At 44.8% G+C, this 21937-nt stretch overlaps 1 protein-coding gene across 1 annotated transcript; it reads right to left on the bottom strand.

Moving 5' to 3' along the window:
- Positions 1–1087: 1087 nt before the first annotated feature.
- Positions 1088–21333, bottom strand: larp4b (La ribonucleoprotein 4B). Its single transcript, XM_086042127.1, has 17 exons — positions 20714–21333; positions 16980–17113; positions 14832–14985; positions 14143–14328; positions 13162–13240; positions 12813–12949; positions 12050–12153; positions 10074–10184; positions 8807–8860; positions 8517–8726; positions 7713–7816; positions 7347–7643; positions 7227–7251; positions 6969–7145; positions 6614–6834; positions 5676–5790; positions 1088–5092 (listed from the first exon to the last, which is right to left on the bottom strand). The coding sequence occupies exons 2-17, from the start codon at positions 17058–17060 to the stop codon at positions 4793–4795; spliced, it is 2355 nt and encodes a 784-aa protein (XP_085898253.1). The 5' UTR covers positions 17061–17113; positions 20714–21333; the 3' UTR covers positions 1088–4792.
- Positions 21334–21937: the final 604 nt, after the last annotated feature.

The raw sequence follows: 21937 nt of genomic DNA, 5'->3' as shown, positions 1-21937 counted from the left end.
TTTTCCGGCTTTTACCTCTTAACCACCGTTCGCCTGACACATCAAAATCACGCTTCCCCCCCCCCCCCCCCCTAAACATGCTTTAATGTAAATGTAGTTACATCCCCATACTAAATTACACTAAAGGCATAACGTGAAGTCAAGATGGTGAAAACATATTTGAAAAGTTCTTTCAGTTAGCGGAGTAGCGAAAAGAGCCGCGTTTAAGTGTTTATAAAGTCAACTATTTGATTGTAATTTGGAGTGTGTGGTTGCCGTTTGCAGGATGTTGTTGATAGCATGCGTTGAAAACGTGCTGTCAAGTCTCTGGCGCTACCTGCTGGCTAACAAAACTAAAGGCGCTGGCAAGGCCTTATCCAGGGGTGGCCAAAGTACGTACAGCCCAACGAAATACTCGCTGCATTCATGTATTATATTGTACGAATGTTAAATAATTGTTCAATTAATTTATTGTAAATGAAATAAATGGTTAGAAAATTAAATAGTTATATTTAATTTTTTGACTTTACTAAATTAGTCAATGATGTATTATGTACATACACATTGTACAAATTACATGAATGGATGAAATGAGTTATTTTAAGAAACATGACATATTTACATGTACAGTAATTTTCATTAAATAAGACTGATTAATTGAAAATACAATTTTAAAATATGAAAACAAATGCATACTAAATAAATTAAAAATGTGTCTACTAAATAACGGGTAATCAATAACATGCATCCATTTTCCAGACTGCCTATACTACTGATTTAAATTACTGACAAAATGAGAATTACTTCATTAAAATAAACTTCAATATTGTAGTTATTCATCTCAAATAATTGCTTAATATACTGTATATTTAAAAAAAAAAAGACATTTAAATTTTACATTTTAATTGCTTGGGTAACATAATTAGTTAATTATATTAAAGAAAAGTAAATGCGAATGAATTGTTTTATTAAATAGTTTTCCCAATCAGGTGCAATTTTCTTGAAAAACTTCATTCTGGTTAAAAGAAAATTCCATATTTGTCATGGATGAACAAGAAAAATACATTTCGGTATTAGTAAAAGTACATTAAAGACAAAGAGCCCCTCATTTCCTCAACAGTGTCTAAATGTTTATTTTCCAGTAAGCTACATTTATTTCCTCCAAATGAGACAAGTTGAACATCCTGTCACAAGAGTAACTTAAATTATCTCTAAGCCAACCACGCACTTGCTTCCAGTCTCACAATGAAGAAGAAAAAAAAAAGAAAAAAAAAAAAAGCAAAGAACAAGGTCAAATGGTAACCAAAAAAACAACAAAAGACAAAGAAAAAAGATGGTTAAAGGTGTCCTTAAGCGAGCCCTCCTGATGCAAAGTCCACGATTGTCCACAGCTGTTAGCGTAGCAAGTAGGTTAGCGCTAATGAGTGAAACCACAGTGAGTAGATACAACTTGAGTCTTGTGCATTCCTCAGGTTTGACATAAACTCATTCTGGTGTTTTTCTCAGTTGTGTCCCATCACGGAGAGAATGGGACGGTCAAAACAAGCCAACGGGGACAGAGGCAAGCAAAACGAATGGTCACGCCAGGGAGGTGTCGACCAAGTGAGATGATGGCGGCCATCTTTGTGGAAGGGCGGCTCTGTTTGTAAGCACACAGTTCAGAGTCCAAAGGAGATCAGGCCGGCGCTGATGAGAAACGGCCAAATTGAAGGCTATACAAAAAAAAAAAACAAACAAAAAAAAAAAAATACGTTTTTGATGTTCCTACATGGACAAACATTGAGGCAGGATCAACATTTCAAGAGTCAAACCTAGCCGCAAGCTAACAAGCGGGTGGCTAACGAGAAGTACGCACCAGTTAGCCTGTGCTTCAAATGTGCTTTATGTCACAACCTCAGCAGCGTACACAACATCAGACGCAAAAAAACAAGACAAAAAAACCCAAAACAGGATGACGATGATTATAGTAGCCCAAATAACGTTGCAGAGCTCTAATGGTGTTGTGAATGTGTGTACCTTAGCTCAGCTCTAAAACCGGAGTTGAAACAAGTGAGAAAAACGCTCATTAAAATAAACAAATTGTTAGTCAGTGTTGGTAAATGCACAATTAACACCAGTCTTTATTCTAAGCTAGGCTAAGATGAGATGAACACATCCATAAAAGTTTGGAAGCAATCTCTCACTCTGGAAAGTTTCCCCCCAAAAAATAAAGTTGAGGAAGTTTGTAGTCTCTGCATTGATGACTGTTTTCTTTGTTACCTTTTTAGTGGCGTGTCACCGGCGTGTAAACGAGAAAAAAATTAAAAATAAATCGCGCATGTGTCAAGGGAATGAAACCAAACAAAACCAAAAACGTACAAAGAGTTCGTCAAAGTCCACACGCAAAACAAATTGGATTAGAAAAGAAAATGTTCAAAAAAGCACATAAGTCGTTTTTTTGTTGTTTGAATCCTACATCCAGCGCGTTAGCGACATTAATAGATTATTTTTAGGTACCTCCTATTTTTTTTAATCTGAGTATTATTTACAACTGTACAAGCAAAACACACACCTCAAAGTGCATAATATTTAATACAGTATCGATCGACTCTGTTTGCATTTACACGGTTTCACTTTCGCCCGCCAAAAGCAACCTGAATCCAAACTATTCTTTTCTCTTCTTTTTTTTTTTGTACATGAGGGCAAAGGGAAACAAAAGGCGCTGATAGATTTGCACTCTGCCTTAGCTCACTAAATATTCTCTTCTTTTGTAGCGGAGGGGCAAACACTACACTCTATGCTCGTCTGGTATAAAAGTTAAGGCAAAGTCACTTTTCAAGTTCAAATAAAATTCAAGTTTCTCAAACACTGGATGGAAATCTTTTGCGTGGAGACGACACCCGCCCGTCTGCTGCTTTCTCTCTCGCTTCAAAAAAACTGCACAGCTACAGAAACGAGCATCTTCTCTTGGCAACCGTAAAGAAGACAAAAAAAAAAAAAAAAAAAAAAAGCCATCCGTGTGCATCTCAGTCCTTAAAAGAAAAAAGTCGCAATGTTTCCTTTCTCGCCGGGAAGGAAGACGCGTTTGTGGAGTTTGGACTCGGACTCGCTTGCTTATTATTATTTACAGTTGAAGCAAACATGCTGCTACAGGGCGCGCCATGTCGGGAACCTTGGGGGGGGGCGCTCTTTCCTTCTACTGCTACTCCCCCCCTTCCAAGAAAACAAAACATCCTTCAACGTCATCTAGTGCCATCTACTTCACTTCAACTCAAAAGTACAGCAGCCATCCTGGTGGACCAAATATGGTCATCATCGAGGGGGGGTCTACCCCAAGCTCCCGAGGAACCTGAGCGACCAGCTTTGTTTTTCAAGTCGCATGCGCAACTTTTGTCATCGCCTTCTGCGCCTTTGCTAAAATGCAAACGTAACTACGAGTCACATGTGCGCCTCTTGTAAAGCCGAGAACAACTTATTCTGTCGCACCTGCGTCTCAAACGTGCCTTTGGTTGTCACGCAAGCGCAGCGTCCTAAGTTACGCTTCTCGCACAAGAGGCGGCTTCAACGCAGCTCACTCCAACCGCTTTGCTAATCTCGCCCATTTAGCACACCAAGGATACAGTCCACGCATCTCGTGTGAGTTACATATTGAGCAGCAGGTGAGACCAAGTCGTGCGTGTGAGTCAAAAAAGACAAAAGACAAAAAAACAAACAAAGGGTCACGTCATCTGCCGAGTTTAGTCGTCGTCCTTTCTTGCTCTACTCTTAGCCAAACGCCCGCAGTCTTCCATCCTGGCCTGTCAATAGGTCAGACACCTAAAACCTCGGCCGGCCGGCGGAGCGTTGCTGACCAAACGGACCGACGCTTCCCGTGACGCCTTCCCGTTTCGTCTTCCGGTCGAGCTAACGCCGCCACACCACACGTGCGCCAAGCTAATGCCGCTGCGTCCGACAAAGAGTGAATGAGTGGCGAGCGGCTCACTCTGTTGCAACTCGCGGACGGCGACGTGACAGCGTGGAAAAAAACAAGGCCACTCCGCAAAACATGCAAAAAACAAAGGCGCCACCGATGCTCTTCGACCGCTCCGAGTACGGGTTTTGCAAAATTGTGGGAATTTTGTTGTTGGCTTCCCATGGACATTTATGGGGAATAAATGAGGATGACTCAGGAATGGACAAAAAGCGAAGGTTGGCTGTCAACAGGAAACCTCAAATGTAGTTGGCGGAAAAATATTTGACTAAAGCAATCACAATTCTGATGACAGATTTGAACTTAATTGACCTTATTTTTCCGGTTAAGCTTGGTCTTTTTTTTTTTTTTTGCACTCTGAGCCAAAATTCAAATCACGCCCGAAAAAGGAGAGCAATCGATCTCGCACGGAGGTCTGCTCATGGCAAAAGTAAATGCTTCGAAGTTCAGAAATGACCCTCAAGTTCCAATGCTTTCCAATGGAAAGCTTCCAACGTGGCCGATTTTCCAAATTCCCGTCCACGCCTTTCCAACCCTACCTGTGCCACAACGAAACCCCAAAACTAAACGTGATCATTAACAGGAACGAAAAAAGGGTTGGGGGGGGGGGGTAAACCAAATAAATACTTAAAAAATAAGACGGTGCTTCACATGCACAGTAAAGTGCTTTTTTTTTTTTTTTTTTTTTTTTGTTTTTTTTTGTCTGCAAGCCCTGATCCAGAAAAGAAGGCGTCCTCGTTGCTCGTGTTGAACGCGTGTAGAGAAGAACAACAACGGAGTAGCCCTCACGTGGTTCCTGGGTTGTTGTCGGTTTTTGTACGCATCGATAGAGGGCGAGGGGTGCGAGGGGTGCAAGGGGGAGCCCTACACGGGGGACTTGGGCGGGGTGTGGTGTGGATCCTTCTTCCCCGGGTGCGGCGGCGGGGAGGCCCAGCGGCCGGTCGGCCTGCGCGCGTCCCGCGGGGGTCTTCCCGAGGCCAGCTTGGAGGACGGGGGGCAAGTCTCTCTGGCCTTGGCGGCTTCCCCCGCCGGGCCTGAGACGTCGGGGCACTTCCTCTCCTCACAACCCGCTGGCTTGGCTTCCTTGGGGGCGAGCGACTGCGTCAGCGCGGGGGTCTCCTTTGCCCGCTGGCAGATCTCGGCATAGGAAGGTTTCCGCTGCTCCTGCAAGCACAATTTTGGGGTGACTATCAGAAGGAGCTGTCGATTCATTTGACAATTGATCGAGTTGTCCACTACACCATTAATTGTAGGGATAGACCCATTATCGGCCGGGCCAATTATCGGCGCTGCTATTCGGTGTTTTGGACGATGATCGGCATCTGAAAGTTGAAAGTTCAATATTGAGAGATATTTTGTCATTCAACAGTTTTTAATTGTTGAATGGTTTTGTTTGGAAGCTGGAATGTTTTTGTCATTTTCGCTCACTTGAATGGGGAGATTTGATTTAAGAAACAAGTGTTTTGTTACTCAAATCCAATCAGATATGCTCAGGAACAGACCCCAAGGATTCCCGAAGCCCTCGAAAGCACATCCTGCAAAATTGCTGATGTTCTTTTGAAAAATGAAAAATGTTGTCCTCGGGCCAAAGCCGTATCTCTAATCTCGCTCCATCTTTTTAAGTATGACACCTTGGTGTCCGAGAACAACGTGGAAACAAAGGGAGAAGCTTCCACCGGTCAGGCCGTAGCCTCGTCCAACAGAAAAAGAGCTTTGACGTTTGTTTCTTGTGGTCGTCTGCACTGACCGTTGCGGCGCCGTTGACTTGCACCGACTTGCTGGCGGTGGACAGCGTGCCGGGAACTCGCTCCACCGACAGCTGCGCCTCCTTGGCCTGCTTCGCCTCCGACACCCTCGCTTCCCTGAAAGCAAGCGGCGGGAAATTAGCCAACACGTCACGAGGGCGGCATGCCATCAGTCGTAAAAATGGCCTCGTCGTCAAGGTCACATTGCTGACAAAGGACCAGTAGAAAGTAGGAGCGCACTCACATATATTTCATCCATTCGTTTTCGTGACGTAATGTACTAGGGAAAGACCAATTATCGGCTCCAATAGTCAGCGTTTTGACGCATATCGATACTGGCCCTTTTTTAAATTTTGATGGCTGATAATAAATCCATTTAAAAATGTACTAACTTCAAGGAAGTATTTATTTACATTTTCAGTTCACTTTGTAAGAGATTTTACTAACTCTGGGAACACTATGCACTTTTTGTTTATGTTTGAATTCCAAACAAAGGTAAGTGGCATTTTTAACATTTCTGTCATTTTGAAATTTTGGAGGGCTTTCTTTACTTTTGAAAACTATTTAGGTTTTCATTTAACTTTTTCATTTTACAACAGACATATCAAAAATGTATTAAAAAAAAAAAAATAAGAATCAACATTATGCAAATCTGAAAAATTGTTCAATGAAGACGTTTCAACAAAGTCAAGAGTTTTCTTTTTTTTTTTTCTCTTTTAGATTTCGACGCCAATATTTTCCTTTTTGCTGAAAACATATATATGAATTTCTATGGCATGGTTGCTTGGTCAACTCAATTTCGGACTCTCTGCAAAACCAGTAGCCGAGTGTTGGCCACTCATGAAAAGTAGTTGCCCAACCCCCGCACACTGTTTCGAGACTTCTGTGGCGTTGTGCCACATCGCTATCGGGCTCAAGGCCACCCAAGTGTGGTTCTTACGCTGCCGGGAAGGAGGGAGGCAGCGGCGGGCACACCGCGGGGGTCCAGTTGGAGGCCACAGCAGCGGCGGCGGCGGGTGTAGTGGGCGAAGATAAGAAGCTCACGGGTAACACAGAGGAGGACGAGGAGGAGGAAGGGGGTGTCCCAAGAGGCTCTTTGGGGCCCATCGAGGCGGGGGCTCCTCCGGGACTGGCGTCGACGCTCACGTTCTGTGCAAGGTTCTGTGCGGGCAAAGTGTTAAGGCAGCTGCGGTCAAATCAAGAACTTCAGGCCTTCAAGAAAATTGAAAAAAATCCGGCAAGCACTGCTTAGGAATCACATTTGCTGAACCAAAGTCAAGTCGAGTGAGCCGTACTCTGTCCTTGGCGGGCGGCGCAACGCCGCCGCCGCCGGCCAGTCGGTTGTCAAAGATGTCCTCGGCCTTGAGATGCCCGGCGGCTCCGGGCAAAGGCGGGAAGCTGGACAGGCCCAACTCGAAGCTCGGAGACGGAGGCTTGGGTGGAGGCGGCGGCGGCGATTGAGGTGTCACTCGCTTATGGCACACAAACCGTGTTAAACGACGCCATCAACTCAAATAGAACACGCGTGGCTCCAATAGGGGAAAAGGACTTACTGTAAACTTGTCATCCCTCTTTTTCCTGCAGGTAGAAGAAGAAACATTTTTAAAGCATTTGAGGACAGCCGAAATTGCAGAAATTCTGCTAGGCCCACAGCCGCTTTCAATTCATCCTACCTTCCTCGACCCATTCCCAGCGACGAGTAGTCTGCTGTGGCGCTGAAGTCGGACACTCGGCCCGTGCCCGCCGTCTCCCGGCGGGGAAAAACGGCGGCGGCGACGGAGGAGGAGGAGGAGGAGGAGGAGGAGGGTAACCTGCTTCTGGGTTGGCTGGCGGGGAAGCGCGTGGGCGGGCTGCTGCGCACGCCGTTCAGCCTGTCGCTGGGGAAGCTGGGAAAGAGGCCCGGGCTGTCCAGGAGCCCCGAGCGCTCTGCCGCCGCCAGGCTGGGCCTCAGGTGAGGCTTGCTGTGATTCCTGCGGGCATCAAACTCAAGTTGCCACCTTTGCGTCCGTTGTTACGGGGCGTGTAGTCGTAGCACCCACCTGGTCCTGGGCGAGTGGTGTCTGACGGTGAGAGGAGTGGTCGCCGGTTTGAAACTGGCCGACGTAAATCCGTTGATGAACTGGTTGTTGTGAAAGGGAGCAACCTGGGGAAAAACAAAAATAATCTTCAGTAATCAACAGGGGCGGGGAAAACGTCCGATTCTTAGAGGCATCGTGATTCAGACGTGGACGAGTGTGACTCGAGCCACATGTCCAAATTTGGATTATCTAAATACAGGGATGTAACGATTCATCAAAAATTGATTTAAAATTAAACTGCGTAAACAAATGGTTTGGTTTTTTTCAAGGTTTGTTTTTACAAGTTACAAAAAGTTATTGTTTGTAACAAGGACAAAATGCAGATGTTAAAACAAAAAAGTCATTCATTTTGTCATTTTTTAAAAAATTGAATAGAATTTCTCAAAAACTGAAAGGAGACAAACGGCTGCGGTCCCAGTGTCGCTAGCGACCGGAGAACGATCCACGAAGCCGCCAGCCTCATGGGAAAAGGCGAAGCCAATTACAAAGGCCATCGCGGCATTCATTGCATCCTTATTCCGTGGTGGAAAATGGGGGAGTTCGAGCAACGCACCGACCGGAACGTCGGAGCCCAGGTCGTACAGTAGTACGTCAGCATGAAAAAGTCTGATTTATGTTTTGTCAGAGACTGTGCCAAGCATTTCATCTCAAGTCAAGTTCAAAATTTTATTGGTAGCGTCCAGGACAGCCTTTTCATTTTGCAAGCGTGGTACACGCGTGGGCGGTGAAATGTAAGGCAGCCTTGCACCGGCGGCGAGTTCTTACCAGCGCGGGGTCGATGAAGCTGTGAGTGGCCGACCAGGCCTGAGGCGCGATGAGGCTGTAGAGGGGGAACTGCTGCTGGGGGCTGTAGACGGGCGGGATGTAGTAGGACGTGGTGTAGCGCTGCTGAGCGTACGGGTTCACCTCCACGGGCCGGTAGCCATTCTTTGGCATGAAAGTGTTCAGAGCGATTGCCTTCGCCTTTATTCTCGCCTGCATCGCAAACACGGGTGTCCCGTTTCACCTCCATTTCCCAGGAACCTCGACAGAATGTACCGTCAAAATGGACTCACCTTGATAGGCTTCCCTTGAAAGGTTTTCACCTCCTCCCGGAGGTACTGATATGCCTTGAACACCACAACACGCTTTTGTCATTTTAAATTCACAATGCAGTGGCGCCTTGACATACAAGTTTCACTCTTGTCTCGAGGCATCTTTGCCCACTGAAATCAATTGGCAACGCCATTCATTTTTTCCGGGCCTCCCTCAAAAAAACGCGACAATTTCTGTCATGCGTCTCGTAACCCGTTCGGGGCTAAAGCGCCGGGCGAAACATCTCCCCAAAACCGACTTTCGAATCACCCTCTAACCTGACGTTTTCCCGGAAATTCACCACCTAAAAAAATAATTGAGCTCTTCGCCGCTGTAGCAGATAGAAACATCACTCCAAAAGAATTTCAGAGCTTAGACTTGTGGCTTTCACACAGTCCTATGTTTATTATCAAAAATGTACAAATAAAGTGTCAGTGCAGGAGAAGAACTATTTATTTTTTAATTTTTAAAAAAATGAGTGGTAATTACCATCCTCGATTTTGTTACAAAGCCATTGTCATTGTCAAGCCAAAGTCATTGTCTACAAACATATCCTAATCATATATCGCGTTCGACTCAAAGTCCACAAGCGCGTCATCGCCGTCTACGATCGCTACCGTCACTTATTTCAAAGCTCCCGCGATCGTCTACGTCCGCCATTACTGCCTGAAAAAATTTCAGGACATCCTCCGAGCGCTCGCAACACCGTCACATGTATATTCTGATACATTTCGTTGGCTAAGGGACAGAGAATGGGTTAAAAACTAAAAAATGACATATCCGCTCTCCCGGCTGTAAAGGTAGAAAGACGCAACAGCGCTCCCGGAGCCACCGCTGACGCTAGTCGAGAACACGTCAAAGTCCAAGTTGTTTGTTTTGAATACACAACTTGTAATTCTCTTTGTTTTATGTTTATTTTGACAGTAAACTTAAAACTGCGAGTGGCGATAAACAGATGGAAGCCTCCTTTTCGAAGACTTGCTCATTCTAAGCCAAACTGCTGCTTATTGTGCGGTGATGCAAATGGGATTTTGGGCCACCACGCAGCACTGGTGTCTCAAATCTTTGCTCGCAAGTCAAACAAATCAATCAATCAAAAACGGCTCGTATTCCGAAAAACATGTTCCGGGAAAAGACAAAAGTGACTGTGCGCATAAAAAAAAAAAAAAAAAAAAAAAAAAAGAAGTTTTAAGACAAGGCTACAGCGGTGTGTTTTGTGCACTGGAAGAAAGTCCAGCATAGTTTTACCTGTTGTGCATCTGCTTCAGACTCAAAGGTGATGAACCAGTTGTCGTTGTAGGCAAATTCACAGTTGATGAACTTGGGTAGGCTGTCTCCTTTGAAAAGGGCCTCCACCTCCTGGGAAAAAACACAAGACACTGTTACAGAAATCTGATATTTATTTCAGTGGCACTGAAATCAGAGGATTCATTTGATGATACATTGTTGACCAGTTAATTAATCTTGACACCTCTAGGTGCATTCGTACTAGAGATAGACCGATATGTTTTATTTAAGGGCCAAAGCCGATACCGATTATTAGTAGTCAAGGAGGCCGATAACCGATATTTGGAGCAGATATTCAATTTTGGCAAAAAGGAAAATATTGATATCAAAATCGAAAAAAGTTGAAACAATTTTTCAGACTTGCGTAATGTTGATTTTATGATGATAACTTTGCAAATACATATATACTATACATGTACTTTGTTGTATAATTCTAAAAAAAAAAGGGAGGTCCCACAGTCATCAGCGTGTCGTCAAAGGTTACATGAAAACTTAGACAACAGCTCCATATAGTTTTCCGCAGTAAATACATTTCTTCAAAATTTCAAAATGACAAATGTTCAAATTTCACTTATCTTTGTTTGGATTTCAGACAAAAACAAAAAGTGCAGAGTAGGGCTGTCCCAAACGATTAATCTATCGACTATTTTTACGATTAGTCGATTAGTCTAACAATGAATTTTTTGACTAATCTAGCGATTATTTTTGTCTTGATGATTATTAATTCTAAAAACACTTCTGAAAGCTTATTTAAATTCTTTGTTTAGTAAAGTAAAAAAAACCTTTTGAAATTCAGTCACATCTCTTTTAGGAAGACATCATGACGTGTGAACATGAATGAGGTATTTATCTTTACATAACGATGAAACAATGTGTGCGTGCATGTGTGAACAGCCCAAGTACGTTAGCTACATAATGCACAAAGTTCAAACACGACACGGCGTAACTTTGACTGCAAACCGCTGCTTCCGGAAAATGAAACATAACGATGCACGTTGTTAATACGCCGGACACAACAGCAATTTCAGTCAAACCGGGGGATATTAGTTAGCTGGATGGACTTCGGATACTCCAGTTTTCTGCTTTCTCTCGTCTACCAGTAGTACTCCTGAGTGACGTCGCTAAAGGTGTTTGTTCATGGCTGATGTGCTGCTGTGGTACGCCAACTCAGCTTTACAGAGGGTGCAGACGACCAACTCGCTCGACCTTTCTTTGAACCATGTCCGTACTTTGGACGTTTTTGTCCGCTTTTTTCCACTTAGTTTGTGGCCACAGTCACCGTTGCCGCTGTCTACAATGCATCGTGTTGCGCTTTCTGCTGGCTTGTACAGAAAGTATGTCCATATCTTTCCTTCGTTTCCGACCACCAAGCCCGTTTGCTGTCACTGCCGCCATGGTCCGTCAAAGGAAAGCGTTTCAGTGTGCGTGAGCCGAGACGAATGACCGCAGACCCGTTCGCGTTTTGTTGTGCCGGTGTGTGCGTCCTGCGTGCGCCCTATCCCGGCGGTGGGCGCGCCCGAACGATAGCTTGCGCCAGCGTTGCATTTTTTTGAAAGACAGAATACGCGTACAATAGGAATGGATGTCATAAATTTTGAACATCTAACGGACCACACGCCAACAATTTCGTCCTGTCTCGTCGCCGAAAATTCATGTACGACACGTCATGTTTTCGTCATCAAAGAGCCACGTTTAGCTCGTCATCGTCATCAAATAAAGGGGGCGTTAACGAAATATTTTCGTCATCGTTGACGAAAACAACACTGCTTTTGACCGACAGTTGACATTTTGAGACACTGATGACACGAAGGAGATCGGAGGCCATTGTTGCCTTGACGAGGTCACGAACCAACCGGACGCCAACCTCAACAAGCGTCCTCGTTGGTTGAGAATCGGCAAGTTGAGACGTCAGACAAACAAGACGCAGGCGCACTCACGTCGACGGGCGTGCTCTCGGGAACCTCTCGGAGGATCACGATGCAGCGGTTCTGATTGGGTCGCACCTTCTCCCCCTTCTCATCCACCTGGACCAATGGCAGAGCTGCAGGACCAAGAGCACGACCACGTCAGTGCAAACAAGTCACGTGATGTTAGATTGAAGCTAACGTGTGCGGGCGGGCGAGCAGGCGTGTCAGTGGGAGGTCCAAGTCACATACAAGCTGGGCCTAAGGAATATTTGGGGAAAACATTATTCTCCCATCATCCCAGCCATTATTCCAGTAAACACATCAGAATTAATTACGCAATATTAGGCATTGACACAGAATGAAAATAAAAAATAATGCCCAATACAAAATCTGGATGTAAGGGGCAGTGTATTTTTTGCCCACTTGAGGTCGCCATCATCCCGTTCCACGCTGTAGCGCCTGTGACTTTGAATGCGTGTGCTCTTTTCTTTAGCAGGCAGGGCCCGGTCTGGGGAGTGACGTGGGAGTCAGCAAGCGAGTGTCGAATTAGCTGGCCTTTAACTAGCAAATGTCCGCGCGTTGAGCGACTCAGCATTTGTTACCGATTGCTCAACAAAGCGATTGATGGCTTACTGTGTATTTGGTTGTAACAAGTTACATTGCATTAAGTCATGTTTCGGCGATTGTGTCAGCTCGTTCAAGTCTCACTCAAGTCTCGTGAAAAGCGAATCAAAATCTAGCCAAGTCTTTCCTCAATTTTCGCCGAGCGCATCTCACGACCAGTCTCACTCACAGCGTAAAATGTCCACGATGAGCTCGACGTCCGTGCTGAGCTTTTTGATGTGATCCAGGTTGGCCACCGTCACGATTGGCACGTACTGGTCGCTGTCCATTTGGGAGATGAGGTAAATGTCACTGGCCAGGTTCTCGCTGAGGGACAAAGACCAGGCACAATTGCTTAGTTACAGTCTATGTGTGTGTGTGTGTGGGGGGGGGGGGGGGGAGTTACAGTCTATGTGTGTGTGGGGGGCAGCACAGTGTTGCTGCCGCAAAAAAAGCTTGAGAGCGCAACTATTAAGAGCGCTCGGAACTCGAGAGGAGGAAAATGTGCCGATGGGGAACGTTGGCTAGAAAAGGCTCACCGGGAAAGACAGAATTCCAGAGTTTTCTTCAAGTGCTCCCGCAAGCCTTCCCGCGCATTCTCAGGCTGGGAATCACTGACTGTTAGCACACAAAGAAAATCAAATGCTCACAAAAGGCTTTTGTTGCAGTCGTCATTGTGTTTGTGCTTCCCAAACTGCATTTAAACCCTGGCCAAGGCAATCTTGCAGCTTCAAAGTTAACAATTAGACTTCACCCCCCTGTTAGGCTAAATGGTGATGAAACATTACTACACCCCCCCCAAAAAATTGCTTGATTCCAACATCTGCTCAAATTTTTGGTGGATAAATAGCTAACATTTGCAGTGGTTTGAATGAACAAAAAAAAAACAAAAAAATAATCAAACAAAATTCACCTCGTTGTTTACTTAAAAGGGTGGAAATTCTTTGACAGAATGTAAATGCTGAAAACATCAAAAGGCCTGTGTTCCTTTGATCACAAAAGTTAAATACAGTCACAGAAAAAATAATGAGACGAGCCTCAAATATGATAACAAGAAAAAAAGCTAACCACTTTGCATGGTTGCCTTGACAACCAAAGGTTCTTACATTAGCTGCCATTGCTGTTCCAGTTCCAGTAACTGTTCCTGATAGATAGGAGTGCAATAAATAAAACTCCATTCACAAAAGGTCAACTTTAAGGACCTCAAATGTTCCAAAAATATGTTACAGAACGTGCAATACATAACATAAGGTATCCAAAGTATCGATACTTTGTCAACGCATCGATACCCGGTATCGGCATAAGTATCACGCTACATCGCGATATAGTACTTTTTCCCAGCCCAAGTAATTACTGTACGTACTGTAGTATCCATGTGTTGAATGTGTGCATTTCAGCGTGCCTCAAATTTTGCAATTCTAGTTCATCCTCAAAATGATTTAAACGGGAAAATTGCTTTTGATTTGTCCGAATCGAATCATTCCATTTAAAAACCCACTGCCCTTGAATGGTATCGCTACCCGTGTGCGCAGGCGGCCTCTGCTCCGGGAAGTCCGGCGGGTAGGGCGGCTCCGAGCGCTCGGGGGCGACGGGCGCGGCAGCCGAGGCGGGAGGCTGGCCCAACATCGCCGGCGCCGGCTGAGGCTCATCGGGCCGTGTCAGTCGGGACTCCTGGAAAGCTTTGTCCTCCTCGCTGGCTCCGTAACCTCTCGGGCCAAAAAAGAGAGACACAAAGCTCAACAATCGTAAGGAGTCCATTACCATCAAGCGACATGTATTTGTATTACCATGATAAGCTTATTGAAAAAGGGGCCGGGGGGGGGGGGCATGAGTGCCTCAAGTCAACGCCTTTTGATTTGTTTTGTCCAGGCTCTCTCATGCTAAAGTGTCATTTTAAATAGTCGGCAGGTTGAGAATTCCAGTTACGGCAGAAATGTCATGTGCCGCTTTGTCAATCAAGCTCATTATCTAGAGCGCCACGCAGGGGGGGAATGACTGAAATCAGAAATCCGATTTTGGGCAGGAAAAGGGACACATAGATCATCTAAAGATGACATTTTGAAACATTTTCCCTGAATGTGTGGTTTTGTTTCAGGCTGAAAGGATGTCAATTTGTGGTGGCTTTGCAAGGCTTGACATGTTGTCAAGCGTCTAGAAAAAGTCACGAAAAAGGCGCGAAAGTGGGCAAGCGGCGGGCGGGCGGGCCAACCTGGCGGGCGGGGCTGGGCCGAGCTCTCGCAGCCGTCCTTCCATGGCTGCAGGGCCGCAGTGCGCTTGTCAGCACCGCCGCTGGGCTCCAGGCTAAACATGTGGTTGGCCCATGCCTTGGCATTGGGGTTGAGGTCCGAAACCTTGACGGATTCCTGTGGACGCCACGCAACGCCACTTAGAAAAGATGCGCGCGCGCGCACGCACGCACGCACGCACGCACGCACGCACGCACGCACGCACCGACTTTCAAGCCTCTCATCTGGAGATTGACCGATATGCTTTTTTTTCGGGGCGGAGACCGACTATTAGTATAGTCAAGGAGGGTTTTATTCTTTTATAATAGCTTCTTCTGACCCTGAGAACACTTAAATCAAAATAGAAATTTTAACATTTCTGTCATTTTGAAATTTGGGAGTGTTTTATTTACAGAAGAAAAGTTTTCATGCAACTTTTGAAGACCCGGGAGCTCCCTTTTTGCTAGAATTTTACAACAAAGGTGTATATTGGCAAACGTTTGTAATAAGAATATTTGTTTGAAAAAATATAAATAAAAAAATCAACATTATGCAAATCCGACAAAAGTTTCAAGAAACATATGCTTAAAGACGTTTCAACAAAGTGAAGAGTTTATGTATTTTGATGCCAATATTGTCCTTTTTGCTGAATATCAGCTCCAAATATGGGTTATCGGCCTCCTCGACTACTAATAATCGGTATGTGTATCAGCCCTGAAAAAAAAAATCATTTCGGTCTATCTCTAGTTAACGACGGGAAAAAACATGCTCATTAAAAGGCTTCAAAGCTTGTTTGGCATGACGGGAAATAAAGAAAATCCCTCACATGGGTGGGGGAACAACAGTTCAAAAGCAAAAGTCGTTCAATGTTCACACACCTGACGTGACTTCCCGCAAGCGTCATAATTGGTGACGCCAGCTTGTCACAGACAAAATAGTTGAGTGATAGCCACAATTGTTTCCTCGTAATCAACTTTGGCACGGCCGCTGTTAATGACCTGCCTACGAAACTGGGAAATTCACAGGCTAACGTCCCACGTGGGCTTCAGCTAGAACAGAGGCGGAAGGAGGACGCCGCCGAGCGGCACTGCGAAAGGTCCTTCAGATGGGGGCAGTCAAAATGACACTTGTCGCCTATCTTAGCCACGCCTGCCAAAATCAACCGGGGCAAAGACTCAACAACATAAGTCCCGTTGTTCCCACTGCCCGTCAAAGCACCTGCTAACAACTGATGAAATTGCGCACACTAACAATTAAACGGTCACGGCGAAAGCTGTACCAAAAAAAATACAAAAATATCAAATATGCATAGGAGGTGCAGCGATTACTTTTGTAAACAATAGCCGGCTTTACACGGAGACTTTCTTGTCATTCGAAGTGCAATCACTCAATTTTACATGACGAGTATTAATCCTGCCGTGAAATGGAGAACGAGTCAGTTGATGGGCGCAAAGTATGAGGAAATGATGAAACCCTCGTTGGGCAAATCAGTGCACATTGACGGCAGATGAGGAGGAGGAGGAAGTGATAATCATTCATCGAATCAGCGGGCAGCAGGACCCAGTCAGGCGAGCGACTCTGTTAGCACTAGGGTCACCGTCAGGAGCAATTCTGTTCCACCGCGAGCCATATGGATTACGAGGTAAACTTGGCGACTGCCCAAGCTCGCTAAACAAAAGCCAAGTAAACACACACACACACACACAGAAAACACTCGATGAGTCCAGCAAACAAACGCGCACGCGCTGTACTTCAGCGATTTAACTGTACCGATTTTGAGTCGTCTTGACGGGTCGTAGCCCGTGTAGTGCGCCATACTCAACGATTGGTCGTCTGGGACGGAGATAGCGCGCCATGTCCTTGGTCGTCCTACAATTGTTTCCTCGGCATTGCCCAATAGTGAGATGGAGCAAAACACCAGTCACACTCCCTGACCGGCGGGCGAGCTGTTTTTTTCTGCCCGCGATATTTTGTGGGACACAAGTGCGGGTCCAAGCGCCACGTGCTTGGGAGCGCCCGCTGCCGAATTGGATTCACCGCGCAGCCCTACGCGACGCGGCCGCAATATGGCGAGGGCCGACTGCGTGTGCCCTCCGAGCGGACGCGAGCGCTTGACCGAAAGGAGGACGCACCAAATGAGCGCTGTCCTTGGCCTCTTGTACTTGCTGCACCTGCGGTTCAGCGACAACCTTGGCGTCCTGGTCAGAAGTCATGAGCCGTCTGCTTCTTGGCTCCTCAGGGAGAAGACTGCGTGGCACCCGGGAGCCTGCGGCAAAACCACAACAGACCAAAAAAAGAAAAAAGAAAAAAAAAAGAACATCAAGGCAGGGCTTGCTCAGCGCCTCGTCCTAACAAGAAATCAAGAACAAACAAAGCCTGAATTGCTTTGTGCTTGCTGCTCTTTGTTACCTTTGCACTACGAAGCAAAACAAAAAAAGCATCTGATCATTGCTCAATCCATCAATACACCCCCCGTGTGTCAATGTGGCCTTCGTGCTCGCATTGATTTGAATGACGGCGCGCAGCAAAAAGGAATTTGCAGCGCAGCCAAACGAACGGCGCTTACAAACAGCCAATAGGACAATCGTCTCAATCGATCATTTTAGCCTATCGACGTGCGCAACGCTGACCGTCTCCAGGCAGCTAATCGTTCATCCTGAGTACCACCGGTGACATTAAATCCAACTCGTTAACATCCAGTGGCTCATTACTAGGGATAGACCCATTATCGGCACCGATATTCTCCGTTAGGACAAATATCGGCATTGGCCTTTTTTAAAAATGTGATGGCCGATAAATCAATTTAAAACTGCATTGAAATCCAAACAAAAATACGTGAAAGTTGAACATTTCTGTCATGTTGATCTTTTGGTGGCCTTCATTTACCGTAGAAAATTATATGGAGCTATTGTCTCAGTTTTCATTTCACTTTTGAAGACATGCTGATGACCCAGGGCGCTCCCTAAACTTTGTTAGAATTTGATAACAGAGATGTATATAATTATGATAATAATAAAAATATAGTCAAAATGTATAGTAATGTTTTTTTTCTTAATCAACATTATGCAAATCTGAAGAATTGTTATGCTTGAACATGTTTCAACAAAGTTACAAGTTTTATTTATTTGTTTATTTAGATTTTGATGCCAACATTTTCCTTTTTACTGAAAATGAGTATTGAATCCAAATATGGGTTTTCAGCCTCCTTGACTACTAATAATTGGTATCGGCCCTGAAAAAAAAAAAAAAAAACATACCGGTCGATCTCTACTCATTACAAGTACGAGTAGCACGCATGGGTCAACTAGTGTACAGTTTTGCCTCACTAAGAACATGGACTTGCTCGACTCGGGACCTTAGTTGGTCTACTCATTTGCAGACACGTTACACAGCACTGATGGCGCTTTGCTTGTACTAACAACAACAACAACAACAACAACAAACACACACACAAACTCATACTGCTGATGTAGAGTTTTAGTCGGTTTGAAATTGTAAATTGTAATTGTAATTTGAGAACAGCGGTATACCTTGAATCAAGTAAAACACCCAAGCCTAACTGTTGTATGACATTCTAATTTGATGAATTAATATCCAATGCAGTTTATTTTCTTACATTTACTCATGTACCCTCAGAGGGCATTCAGTTCAATTTTCAAGGTCTAATAACTTGTTTAATTCAAGTAAATAGGGCTGCACCAAACGATTACATTAGTTAATCTGTTTTTTTTACTAATCGAATCTGGATAGAAAAAAATCTAATGATTATATGATGATGATATGCATGGAGGACAACAGAAATTGGTGAATACATACGTCTGAGAGGCTGAAATTCCGACGATTTGCACAATATTAAGTTAAACAAGTTATCTGAACAACTCATCAATTCTCCAAATTGTTGTACCCACAGAAATAAAAGAAAGGGTTCAACATGAAGCTTTTCGTGGGTGGTGGCCAAGTTGTGGTGGACCTGCCAGAACCGGCACTGGCCCGGATTAAAAACCATACTTAACAAAATTACGAACTATGAGGCTAACTGTGGATGAAATAGTGACGCGGCGAAAATACACGCCAGTACGGGTGATCAAAGCAGCCGCCTAAAACAATATCCACACTCCTCAGTGTATAGATATTGTGTGATTTAAAACAATACTTGACAAAACGTATAAATGAGCACTGCAGGCCATGTAATGGTGAAGCGTGTAGACTCAGTGGCTAAAGTGAATGCGAGAACGTAGTAGATGACGCGACAACGAATGAGCACAATTTAACGTGCACAGCGGGGCTAAAAAAAGCCAAGAGGATTGATCCACTCAAGTGCATACAACTTTAAATATTGAAGATTAGACATTCAAAAAGCAAGGCCATGCTTATTTGATCGGATTTATTTATGAAATTTGTACAGGTGGCCCGGTTGGGCCAGCATTAGTGAACTTCGGGTGGCCAGCGTGGTAATGTCGGACCCCGAAATGTATTTGTCATTTCTTATGAATTTAACCAGCAAAGGCGATTCCGATTTGTCATTTGCAGTGCTGACCCAGCAACACGATGAAACTGATATTTTCGTTGACAGTTATCATATCTTTCCAATGCGATACCGACCAGTATTTACGGCCCGTCAAAACTCTTTATTTGCACTTCGCTTCATGACAGCTGAGTGCTTGTACACCTTCAAAATTGAGCCCTGAGCCTCCACAACATGATGGGTGGGCCATTACAGTTAAGAATAGCTGCTGGGTTTTCCCTGGGGGAGGTTGCTTGCCAAGCAGGTCCCTGGAGTTTGATTGGTGACCCCTGCTGTAGAGTCACTTAATGTTGGAATAAATGTTGCTCCTTGCAAAAGTACTGTGGGAGGGTGTGGAATTTATGAAAAAAAATCCCGGAGTAATTGATGGAACAATCGATAGAATCATCGATTACTAAAAGATTTGTTTGCGACAGCCCTACTCCAGACTAACATTTTTTTTTTACTAGGAGCACAGGCCCTTAACATAATTTTTTAGGGGGTAAGTAGATGTAGGGGCACACACTCTACTAGCAAAGTAAACATTCATCCCACTTATTTTAGCGCCTTTTAAATACAGTCAAGAGCACTCATCAAGTACAGTTCACTTAAATTATAAGTACGTACATTTGCAATTATCCTCTAAAATGTGTTTTCAAATGCAGTTTAGGAATCAAATCTGTGCTTTGCTTTTGATGACCAACCACTAAGGCCTATTACGCTACTGCATTTTAATGATGATCATAACCGTGCTACTTGAAGAACAAAGTGTTTTTGGAGGTGCTAAAAAAGTTTGAGAAGCACCGCAATGTCTGGTGCGCATTCACCGCTTTGAAACAATCGTAACTATCAGTCACAGGAAAACGATACTTCGAACACTGGGACCGTCTTGAAAAGGTCCGTCTGATAAACGCTGGTGTTACGTAAATGAATTCATCTTTGAAATTGTACACCCATCCCCGGCGATAAACGGGGGTTTCCCGGTGTCACAACACTGCAGGTGGGAGTGCAGAAACGTCAAGTGTTTTGATCACATGAGGAGCACCATGCTACATGACTCCCGGGACGGACATCGATGAAATCAAAACACCACCAAAAATGAGCCAACCGACAAATACTGGTGGACGCTCACGTCGATCGAGCAGCCCCAGTGCGATGTGCGGTCGTGCCCAATTGAAGATGGCGACCTGCGGCGTGATTTCGCCAGATTCCCCCCACCCCCCATCAAGCTAATATTGCGTTAGCTCCTAGGGCTAACTTCACCGGACTTTTGCACAACTAAGCTTATCCGCAAACACCCTTTTTCTTATCTTTTCAATGGGTTTACTTGAAGTGAAGTGCAATCGAGAATTTGACACTCACCTGTCAACTCTCGCTGGTCCGGCAAGCCAAAAACAAAACAGGAAAAAAGCGTCCAGGTAGCGACGCAGGACGACGTCGGGGCTTGGCCGGGGGCCTACGCAGGGCGTCCGGGGCTAAATGCGCAGAGTATTAAGCAGCAGGCTGCCTCGACCCTCGACCAAATAAGCGTCGCAGCTCACCCAGCCTCCCAAGGGACACTTCAGGTCAAATATTTACACCCAGTTTCCCCCCCACCCCCCACCCCCCAAAAAATCACCCCCGATAAAAGAAGCGAGGTCTCTGCGAGCCTCACAACGAGCTAGTTAGCAGGGGAGCTAGCTGGCTAACTAGCTTAGCCCGCTTGGCTTTGACCAACTTGGACTAATGCGGCGCGTGGACAATTCCACGCGAGGCAAATCCGCACACACGCTTGGCGGCAGCAGAAGGGAGAGGAACCAACAGAACCAAAGCGAGAGAATCGGCGAGATTCGCCAAATGGACGCGTCAAAGGTGGCGATGTTCCTCACGAGAACGCACAAGCTTGCCGACTGGAATGGACGCCACCGCTCGCCGTTTCCTTTCCCTTTCGCCTTCCACGCCAAGATCCTTTACACACGGAAGATGATCACTTACCACAAAAAAAAAAAAAAAAAAAAGGTCACCCACTGGCTCAAGACGCCACAAGAGCCATAATTTCCACTCAAGCTTTGCTGCCACTCCAGATAAAAAGTGGAATATCACGTTAAATGTTGAATATAAAGTGATGGGGCACTTGTTCGTGTTATTGTGGATACTGTTTTGTATTTGTTTATTTTGTATGCATTGGATGATATCCTGTTTTGTGTTTGTATTTTTCCGGACGAATAATAAAAAATGGAAAAACTATTATTATTATTATTACTATTATTATTATTATTATTATCATTATTAACAGAAGCCTTAACTGTACTGTCTGGTGCCTATTCTCGTCAGTATGTATGTACAATATTGTATATGTATTTATTTTACCGGTGGGATTGGACTTTCAATCTTTTTCACTGCAAACACAGGCTTCTGCCAATAAAATACAAAAAAAAATTGGGGGGGACTGGCAGGAATGGGCTTCCAAAAGCAAGCGTATTGAATTCATTTGAAGAAAAAAAACGAATTTTGTTGTTGGTGTTAGTTTTGTGTTTAGTTTATGTTTTTATGAGTACAATATTTTTTCTGTTTTTGGGGACAGTATTTTTCTGTGTTTGGGTACAG

Source organism: Filicampus tigris, chromosome 10 (assembly GCF_054856515.1).
Source record: "Filicampus tigris isolate MCC_2025a chromosome 10, RoL_Ftig_1.0, whole genome shotgun sequence".
NCBI classification, from domain to species: domain Eukaryota; kingdom Metazoa; phylum Chordata; class Actinopteri; order Syngnathiformes; family Syngnathidae; genus Filicampus; species Filicampus tigris.
This window is presented reverse-complemented; position numbering and strand designations above follow the sequence as displayed.

What these genes read in the sequence shown, in the direction of transcription:
- larp4b (XM_086042127.1), bottom strand. Translation starts at nt 17,060, where the DNA reads ATGACTTCTGACCAGGACGCCAAGGTTGTCGCTGAACCGCAGGTGCAG. An exon ending in CCAAGGACAGCGCTCATTTG is followed by an intron (nt 14,986 to 16,979) that starts GTGCGTCCTCCT and finishes TGGCGTCCACAG; the next exon opens with GAATCCGTCAAGGTTTCGGA. An exon ending in CATCGTGGACATTTTACGCT is followed by an intron (nt 12,154 to 12,812) that starts GTGAGTGAGACT and finishes TTGGTCCTGCAG; the next exon opens with CTCTGCCATTGGTCCAGGTG.